Below are 10,873 nucleotides of genomic sequence, written 5' to 3'. Positions count from 1 at the left end.
AGGTCATGCTGCCTTATGCTGAAGAGGAAATGCCCTTGAAATGGGTGTTCCAACAAGACAACGACCACAAACACACCAGTAAACATGCAACATCTTGGTTCCAGACCAACAAGATTGACGTTATGGAGTGGCCAGCCCAATCCCCGGATCTTAATCCAATAGAAAACTTGTGGGGTGACATCAAAAATGCAGTTTCTGAGGCAAAACCAAGAAATAGAGAAGAACTGTGGAATGTAGTCCAATCATCCTGGGCTGGAATACCTGTTCACAGGTGCCAGAAATTGGTTGACTCCATGCAACACAGATGTACAGCAGTTCTCAGAAACAGTGCTTATACAACTAAATATTAATTGATTAAAAGGAAAGCAAAATCTTCAAACATTTTTCAGTTTATATAGTGAATGTTTGAGTTTGTAAAGAATACAAACACTGCTATTTTTTTGAACAGCCTAATATTCACTTTTCTTCAATTTTTTTAGAGGAACACAAATTTGATATATTTTTCTTCATGTTTTGATTTGGAATAGAATGTGTAGTGTTCCCAATGCATTTGTGTGTATGGAAATAAAAGGTATTAGAAGGATTTTGAGCTTTATTCACTTTTTTCAACACACTGCTATTATTTTGAACACAACTGTATGTGATCGTTCATTAAAACATTTGGACCCATATTGGTAATCCTCGGTGTGCTGGTGACATTCTCCCTTGCTGACTCTGTTCGGTTCCAGCCATTTTTAAAGCAGGAACGTGTGCGTTGGGATTGTACACTTGCAATGACACAGTAGATCACGGAGTAAATACAGTTGCCGGTTATTGGCAGCAATTCCTCACCCTGTCACAGAGTGAGGAAAGTACTGCTAATAACCGGCAACTGTTACAGAGCAGATCGGCATTCATCATCAGGGCACTGATGATCAGTGCCCATCAGTGCCTCCCACCAGTGCCCATCAGTGCCGCGCTTGAGTGCTGCCCCTCAGTGCCGTCAGTCAGCGCCGCCCCTCAATGACACCTATCACTGACCATCATTGCTGCAAATCGGTGCAGCATCATCGGTTGCTCCTCATCAATGCCCACCACTGCCTCCTCATCAGTGCAGCCTATCAGTGCCCATCTGTGCTGCCTATCCATGCCACCTCATCAGTGCCCATCAGTACAGCCTATCAGTGCCCATCTGTGCTGCCTATCCATGCCACCTCATCAGTGCCCATCAGTGCTGCCTATCCATGCCACCTCATCAGTGCCCATCAGTGCAGCCTATCAGTGCCCATCTGTGCTGCCTATCCATGCCACCTCATCAGTGCCCATCAGTGCTGCCTATGCATGCCACCTCATCAGTGCCCATCAGTGCAGCCTATCAGTGCCCATCTGTGCTGCCTATCCATGCCACCTCATCAGTGCCCATCGGTGCTGCCTATCCATGCCACCTCATCAGTGCCCATCAGTGCAGCCTAACAGTGCCCATCCATGCCACCTCATCAGTGCCCATCGGTCCTGCCTATCAGTGCCCATCAGTGCTGCCTATCCGTGCCCCCTCATCAGTGCCCATCAGTGCTGCCTATCCATGCCACCTCATCAGTGCCCATCAGTGCAGCCTAACAGTGCCCATCTGTGCTGCCCATCCATGCCACCTCATCAGTGCCCATCGGTCCTGCCTATCAGTGCCCATCAGTGCTGCCTATCCGTGCCCCCTCATCAGTGCCCATCAGTGCTGCCTATCCGTGCCACCTCATCAGTGCCCATCAGTGCTGCCTATCCGTGCCACCTCATCAGTGCCCATCAGTGCTGCCTATCCGTGCCACCTCATCAGTGCCCATCAGTGCTGCCTTTCAGTACAGCCTCATCAATGCACATCAGTGAAGGAGAAAAATTACCTGTTTGCAAAATGTTATAATGGAAATAGAAAAACTTTTTTTCCCCAAATTTTTCTCTTTTTTTGTTTATAGCGCAAAAAATAAAACCCCCATTAGCGAGTAAATACCACCAAAGGAAAAAAATTATAAAAATTTCATATGGGTACAATGTTGCATGACCGCGCACTTGTCAAAGTGCAACAGAACTGAAATTTGGCCTGGGCACGAAAGGGGTGACCGTGCCCGGTAGTCAAGTGGTTTAGAGCCCACTCCTTCCACTGACCGCCAATGCAAGGCCCGGCAGTGTTTCCCCTCCCCCACTCATGATGTGAGGTATTCATTTCCTGAGGTTGGGAGGTGTGAAGACGGTGAATGTTTTCTAGAGTTGGGACTTATGTGGGACAAGTGTGCTCCTCAGAACGTGTCTCTCCGCCCCTGGCCTGCACACACACGGGAGGTCAGTGTAGATGACCCCGGGGCTCCCCATGCTCGCTGGTCATTATTTAAACAGCAGCCGGGCAGAACATGTGATGGGCAGAAGCAGGACGCGCTGTAGTACAGCGGCCCCTAGTGTCCTGTGTGGGGCGGTGCACGTCTATAGGGAGGCGGCGGCCGCCTGTGTGGTGTCTCCTGTATTTCGGAGGTACCCGGGTGAGCCGCCTCCTCCTCCTCCTCCTACTCCTGCAGCTGATCGTCGCTTCATTGATCGGGGATCTGTGCTCGGTGTCCCTGTGTCAGTCCCCTCCTGTCCTCCTGGATCTTCCCGAGATGCTGAAAGTCACTCTGCCCTCCTCATCCTCGTCGTCTTCCTCCTCCTCCACCGCCTTCTCCTCTACCTCCTCCACTTCGTCCAGGTCTGCCAGCGCTGCCCCCGACTACTGGATCGATGGCTCCAACAAGGACACCTTGGCCCATTACTACGAGCTGGAGTCCGAGCTGGGACGGTGAGCAGAGAGCATCTCTTCCCATGTCATGTCTCTGGAAGACCCTCCATCCCCTCCTGCCCTCCTCCTCCATGGCTCTCTGTGCCATGGGGGCTTTACTGTCTTATGGGAGGAATACCCAGGGAAAGTTCTACTGAAGGTGCTGGGAGATGTCCGCCTGCTCCTCCATGGTCAGCAATGGCATGCACGCCCTATAGCCAGGCTGGGAGAAGGGATGGGGTACCCATGCATGGCCAGGGATGGGGATGCTGTCATGGCCAGTAATGGATATACTGTGATGGTCAGGGACGGGGACACTATGATGGTCAGGGATGGGGACACTATGATGGTCAGGGATGGGGACACTGTGATGGTCAGGGATGGGGACACTATGATGGTCAGGGATGGGGACACTGTGATGGTCAGGGATGGGGACACTATGATGGTCAGGGATGGGGACACTGTGATGGTCAGGGATGGGGACACTATGATGGTCAGGGATGGGGACACTGTGATGGTCAGGGATGGAGTCACTATGATGGTCAGGGATGGGGACACAATGATGGTCAGGGATGGGGTCACTATGATGGTCAGGGATGGGGTCACTATGATGGTCAGGGATGGGGTCACTATGATGGTCAGGGATGGGGATGTTATGATGACCAGGGATTAGAGATGTCAAGACAAACAGAGATGGGGATGGTGTTATGGATAAGGATGAGGACACTGTGATGACCAGGTATGGGAGTGCTTAGATGTGCAAGGACGGGAGATGCTTTGATGACCACAGATTGAGATGCTGTGTTAGCCAGGGATCAGGATACTGTCATGACCAGAGAAGGGGATACTATGATGGCCAGGTATGAGGATGCTGTGTTGGCCAGGTATGGAGTTGCTGTGATGACCAGAGATTGAACCATAACATTTGTAATTGGGATTGTTGTGGTTCTATTTAATATATAGGGATGGTACCCCCAGAGGGAATATTAACCCCATATCCATCCTCCACATATGCTTCTTGATTTGATGACCAGAGATGGGGATGCTGTGTTGGCCAGGAATGGGGATACCATAATGGCCAGGTATGGGGATGCGGTGATGACCAGGGATAAGGATACTATGATGTCCAGAGATAGGACTACTGTTACAACCAGGAATTGAGATTCTGTGATGGCCAGGGATGGAAACACTGTGATGGCCAGGGATGGAAACACTGTGATGGCCAGGGATGGAAACACTGTGATGGCCATGGACGGGAACACTGTGATGGCCATTGATGGAAACACTGTGATAGCCATGAATGGAAACGCTGTGATAGACAGAGATGGGAACACCATGATGGCCAGGGATGGGAATGCAGAGACAACCAATGATGGGGATGCAGAGACAACCAGGGATGGGGATGCAGTGATGACCAGGGATGGGAATGGTGACACTGCTGATGGATCAGCACAGCGTCTATGGAGACAGCATGCATTCGTATGCACACCACATCCCAGGACAGCGGAGGATGGCTTATCTGCCCAGGAACTGCAGTCTACCTGTTATTAAGCTATTAGGACGGTTCTCTAGGGAATGTTGCATTAGATTGTGTGTGGCTGGAGTGGAGGCATCCGTAGAATCTCTCAGTCACTGTTTTCTAATGCTCTCAGGCTGACATATAAGGCATAATGAGCATCTATGAGTAGCACCGTTGGTATGTGACAGATTTCAGCTTCTTGCCCCTTGTTGAAGATTGCTGTCCATCTACTTATTTTAAGTCCCTAGACACACTTTCCTTGCTGGGCAATACTGACACTAGCTTATTTTAATATCTTTATTGTATTTGGGTCTTATGTAAGTGCTCTGTAAATGTAACCTGTTATATACATATTTAGGATTGAAAAATGTACACCCCGTTGAGCCTTAAGGATCAATTCCCCGCTCCGTAAAAAAAAAAAAAGACTTTTTAGTTCTACATGGAGCCTGGGAGGCTAGCCAGTCCGTGGATTCTGATATGTCTTGAATACTCCAGAATACTCTTAAAGCAAGACTCCCCCCCTGTCCCTGGGAGATAAAAGAAATGATCTAACTTGACCACAAACTGAAATATCAGTGTTGGGAGGACTGATCCTTTAAACAGAATACAGAAGGACTTTGCGTCCTGAGAAAACCCTAGCTATTCCAGTCATCCAGAGAAAGGAAAACCTCAATAAACTATGACCAATGTGCTGTCAAGGGAAATATTCCTTCTTGCCTCATAGTGGTAATTGGAAAAACTCTTTGATCCATATTCTGTTTGGTATTGTAAAGCCTTTGTAAGCCCTTATTTGTTTGTAATTACCCAATCATTTTTAAAACAATCTACACCTAATTGTATGAACAAGTTCTAGTGGAAGACTTATTACATAGTTTTACAGCTTTTACAGTAAAAAACCCTTTATGCGGATTAAATCTTGTTTTTTCTCTGCAGGGGTTGCCTTCTTGGCATTTGTGGTGGCTATAAAGTGAATAGCTGTAATAGTAATTAATATATGGTCATTTGTACTGCACACTGCCTTGAAAAGTATTCAGACCCCTTGAAATCTTCCACATTTTGTTATGTTACAACCAAAAATGTAAATGTATTTTATTGGGATTTTATGTGATAGACCAACACAAAGTGGCACATAATTGTGAAGTGAAAGGAAAATTACAATTTTTTTTAAACTTTTTTACAAATAAATATCTGAAAAGTGTGGCGTGCTTTTGTATTCAGCCCCCCAGAGTCAATACTTTGTAGAACCACCTTTCGCTGCAGTTACAGCTGCAAGTCTTTTTGGGTATGTCTCTTCCAGCTTTGCACATCTAGAGAGTGAGCTTTTATGCCCATTCTTCTTTGCAAAATAGCTCAAGCTCTGTCAGATTGGATGGGGAGTGCCTGTGAACAGCAATTTTCAAGTCTTGCCACAGATTCCCATTTGGATTTAGGTCTGGACCGTGACTGGGTCATTCTAACACATGAATATGCTTTGATCTAAACCATTCCATTGTAGCTCTGGCTGTATGTTTAGGGTCGTTGTCCTGCCAGAAAGCAAACCTCCACCCCAGTCTCAAGTCTTTTGCAGACTCTAACAGGTTTTCTTCTAAGATTGCCCTGTATTTGGCTCCATCCATCTTCCCATCAACTCTGACCAGCTTCCCTGTCCCTGCTGAAGAAAAACATCCCCCCAACATGATGCTGTCACCACCATGTTTCACAGTGGAGATGGTGTGCTCAGGGCGATGTGCATTGTTAGTTTTCCGCCACACATAGCGTTTTGCTTTTAGGCCAAAAAGTTCAATTTTGGTCTCATCTGACCAAAGCACCTTCTTCCACATGTTTGCTGTGTCCCCCGTATGGCTTCTCACAAACTGCAAATGGGACTTCTTATAGCTTTTTTTCAACAATGACTTTCTTTTTGCCACTCTTCCATAAAGGCCAGATTTGTGGAGTGCATGACTAATAATTGTTCTGTGGACAGATTCTCCCACCAGAGTTGTGGGTCTCTGCAGCTCCTCCAGAGTTACCATGAGCCTCTTGGCTGCTTCTATGAAAAATGCTCTCCTTGCCCGGCCTGTCAGTTTAGGTGGATGGCCATGTCTTGGTAGGTTTGCATTTGTGCCATACTCTTTCCACTTTCAGATGATGGATTGAACAGTGCTCCATGAGATGTTCAAAGCTTGGAATATTTTTTTAACCTAACCCTGCTTTAAACTTCTCTACAACTTTATCCCTGACCTGTCTGGTATGTTCCTTGGCCTTCATGATGCTGTTTGTTTACTAATGTTCTCTAACAAACCTCTGAGGGCTTCACAGAACAGCTGTATTTATACTGAGATTAAATTACACACAGGCTGACTCTATTTACTAATCACGTGACTTCTGAAGGCAATTGGTTCCACTAGATTTTAGTTAGGGGTATCAGAGTAAATACTGAATACAAATGCACGCCACACTTTTCAGATATTTATTTGTAAAAAATTTGAAAACCATTAATCAGTTTCCTTTCACTTCACAATTGTGTTCCACTTTGTGTTGGTCTATCACCTAAAATCCCAGTAAAATTCTTATTATTATTATGCAGTCTTCCCATTGCAACTGCTGCGCTTGAACCTCCAGATAGCATGCAAGATCTGGGGCTATGCAGACACTGTATAACTGGATGGGTTCATGACCAGCCCATGGTTGGAAGTGTTCCAACCCATAATACTATATTTGGGGCACTGAGGACACTGTATAACTGGACATGTTCATGGCCAGTCCATGTTGGAAGTATGTTTAGACCCATCATACTAGACCGGGGGCAGTGAGGACACTGTATAACTGGACAGGATCATGGCCAGCCCATGGTTGGAAGAGTGTTCACACCCATCATACTAGATTTGGGGCAGAGAGGACACTGTATAAGTAGACATATTCATGGTCACTTCATGGTTGGAAGTGTGTTCAGACCATCATACTAGATCTGGGGCAGGGAGGAGTCTGTATAACTGGACAGGGCCATAGCCAGCCCGTGGTTGGAAGAGTGTTCACACTCATACCAATAGATCAGGGGCAGTGAGGACACTGTATAACTGAGCAGATTCCTGGCCAGCCCATGATTAGAAGAGTGTTCTGAACCATACTATTAGATCTGGGGCAGTGAGGACACCATATAACTGGACATGTTCATGGCAACTTCATGGTTCAAAGCATGTTCAGTCCCATCATACTAGATCTGAGACGGTAACGACACTGTATAACTAGACAGGATCATGGCCAGCTCTTGGTTAAAAGAGTGTTCATACCCATACTACTAGTTCTGGGGCAGTGAGGACACTGTACAACCAGACAGGTTCATGGGAAGGCCATGGTTGGAAGAGTGTTCAGACCTATCATACTAGATCTGGGGCATCAAGGACACTGTATAACTGGTCAGGATCATGAACAGCCCATGGTTGGAAATGTGCTCATACCCAAAATACTAGAGCTGGGGCAGTGAGTACATTGTATAACTGGATAGGTTCATGGTTAGCCTATGGTTGGAATAGTGATGGATATCATGGCAGCATTGAGGCTGACACTCCCAGTGTTCAAACCCTTCATACTAGATGCAATTCCACTTCACGAATATGCCCTAGTGTGATTCCACTAGTCTGTGGTCCTCCAACATACTATGGTAAAGCCAGCCTTACACCTGTAGAATAATGTTTGAACATTTGGACAAGAAAATATAAAAATCACTTGTCTGACCATTTGATGGTGACTTCATGGATTTTTTTTATTTGAGTGCCATATCATTCCTTCATTTTTCATAGGATGAATATTCTACTTTAGGTTTAACTCTGACAAGTGCATGTGCATAAAACTAGGTTTTTTTTCGCATCTGGGAGAAAATGTAATGATTAGAACTTTGTTCTAAATAGAATCAAGAGAAATTTGCCATTCTTGTCCCTTGAATTTTGTTGGCTTGCTGTGGTTGAATCCGTTTGTTGAATCGTCCCCTTTAAGATAATCAGTAGGGCGTTCTGAAAACAACATCCTCAGAATGAAATTCTACAGGTGTAAGGCCAGCTTAAGTCTTACAAATCAGGACATTTGTTCCTGTGCTTGTGTAGGATTCTAAATTTCTCTGCTGAGTGGGTCACAATGAAAGTAGCACTTTAAAGGAAATCTGCCATGAGACAAATATATGAGATGCAATTGGTGGCCTATTAGAATGACCACTGCTCCAATACCATCATTGACATGTATTTGCACCTGTTGGTTAAGTTGCACTTATATTATAACTTCTCCTGTACCCAGCCCTTCTATCAGTCTTCTACTCACCTGTGCCTTATCTAGTGAGATTGCTTCAAAATGGCCACATATTCCTCCAAATCTTCTGAGCTTGGTCTGAGGATGTGCTGTGCACTCTCCATTCAATCCTGTGGAGCGTTTGTACGCTACTGGAGGACTGGTTTGCATGGAATGTGCACAGTACTTGCCCGGGCCAGCTCAGAAGGTTTTGACATGTGACTGCTGTATTGTTGGGGATACTTGAGAATTGAGAGCAGGGAAACCACAGTAACTGCATCAAAGATGCAGTAACTTTTTCATTTTTCTGTAATGTACTTTCAGCCAGTATAAAGTATTCCGACTTTGCCTGCCTTTGATTTGTGTTATGCTTGTTCCTAGTCTATGACCCAAGTATTTAGGCTAACCTCAGCCAGGCAACTTCATAGGAAGGCCAGCAGTAGCAGCATATATGTTTTTCTCTTCAAAGGTGTACTCTAAGCTCACCATACCCATTATAAACTGATTGCACAATCTCCTTTAGGTCTACCAACACTTTTGCAGTACAAGAGCCTGCTACAAATTGATTGGATAGTTTTAGGTAGATCCTCATATTACATTGTATTGGGGGAAAAACATCTAAAGTAGATTGTATAGAGATTGTATGGTCTGTTTATAATGTACACTCATGGCCTCTCTATTAGGTACACCTGTTCAATTGCTTGGTAACACAAATTGTTAATCAGCCAATCACATGGCAGCAACTCAATGCATTTAGGCATCTAGACGTGGTGAAAATGACTTGTTGAAGTTCATACTGAGCATCAGAATGGGGAAGAAAGGGGATTTAAGTGACTTTGAACATGGCATGGTTGTTGGTGCCAGACAGGCTGGTCTGAGTATTTAAAAAACTGCTGAGCTACTGGGATTTTCACGCACAACCATCTCTAGGATTTACAGATAATGGTCCGAAAAAGAGAAAATATCCAGGGAGCTGAAGCTGTGTGGATGAAAATGCCTTGTTGAGGTCAGAGGAGAATGGGCAGACTGGTTGCAGCGACATTCAGATGGTAGGGTCAGAATTTGGCGTAAATAACATGAAAGCATGGATCCATCCTGCCTTGTATCAACGGTTCAGGCTGGTGGTGGTGGTGTAATGGTGTGGGGGATATTTTCTTGTCACTAGGAAGGTGTACGTAATAAAGTGATAGATACTGGTAGAACCCAGGTGTTCAATATAGGGGAGAGTGCAAACAAAAAAACTGGAACCTGCACACGATGAAAAGACATGCATTCTGTAAATTTGGTGCACCATGTTTCATAGGTAACCTATAGAGAAATATGTCATATCAGACTTGGGCTCTTTTCACACAGGTGACCGGAGAATGGTAAAAATAAGCAGCTGATCCACATTTTTACTGCTTCCGAACCACCCACCTACAAGCAGATATGTTGGCTCTCAAGTGTGTACAAATTGCCTACTTTGCAGCAGTTTTAATGCTGCATGCTGAGATTGACAGGCAGCATCACCTGTAGAGCTGTCCCAGGTACATACATGGGATGCTTGCCTTGCAGATGTGGTGTGTTCCTGCAATGCAACGTTGCATTTCAGTATTAAAGGAAAAAAAAAAAAAGCAACAGGAGGTCAGGTGGCTGTATTGCCTCCTGAATGCCTATAAACCTCCTCTCCTTGTCCTCTGAAAGTGATCCACCAGAGATTGAAATAAGTGTGAAAGGAACCTTCGAGAATACATAGCTGGCAGCTTTATCTGTGCTTGTAAAAGTCAGCATACTCAACACAGCAACACAGAAATACTGTACATCTTCTAAATGCAGAAGAGAAGGCATCATGATAAGGTGAAGTGTCACCATCACACTGCTCCCACCAAGGTGTCACCTTTCCCAGAGCCAGTTGAAGAGCAGGGGCCCTTCTACTAGTACTTGCAAGGACTGTATGTGAGTTTGGTGAATCTATAATAGCAACATTAAACATAAAGGGAGTCATTTATACATTGTAACGATTTGATCTATCATGACAAGACGTCTCTGGGCTAATCCAAAGATAAATGTTTACAGTGTTTGATCAGGAACTTACAATTTGACAGTTTGGGTTCATATGAGTTCAGCATTTGTGAAAATGTTCATTGTATCACAGCTGGTTCAGAAAACATTTCTCAATACTTTGTAGAAAAACAATTGTTGGATTTCTCTCCACAAAGGTGATGTATGATGAGACTACTACTGATGAGACTGTTATTGATGCATAAAAGGCACACTAAACTTTTTTTTTAATTTAAAAATGTAAAAAAAAAAATCTATTCAAGTATGTGTTTTTACCTCCAAGA

General features: G+C 44.9%; 1 protein-coding gene across 1 annotated transcript in view; it reads left to right on the top strand.

The window, feature by feature from the left end:
• Nucleotides 1–2,477: 2,477 nt before the first annotated feature.
• The window catches only part of CAMK4 (calcium/calmodulin dependent protein kinase IV), a 233,679-nt gene continuing 225,283 nt past the window's right edge, over nucleotides 2,478–10,873 (top strand). Inside the window, exon 1 of the mRNA XM_089684741.1 lies at nucleotides 2,478–2,794. Within this exon, the coding sequence (XP_089540867.1) occupies nucleotides 2,619–2,794 (176 nt within the window). The 5' untranslated portion in view covers nucleotides 2,478–2,618. The remainder of the gene's footprint in view (nucleotides 2,795–10,873) is intronic.

The sequence above is a fragment of the Staurois parvus genome, unplaced genomic scaffold (genome assembly GCF_062004578.1).
Source record: "Staurois parvus isolate SC_StPar_1 unplaced genomic scaffold, SC_StPar_1.0 ptg000354l, whole genome shotgun sequence".
Taxonomy (NCBI): domain Eukaryota; kingdom Metazoa; phylum Chordata; class Amphibia; order Anura; family Ranidae; genus Staurois; species Staurois parvus.
This window is presented reverse-complemented; position numbering and strand designations above follow the sequence as displayed.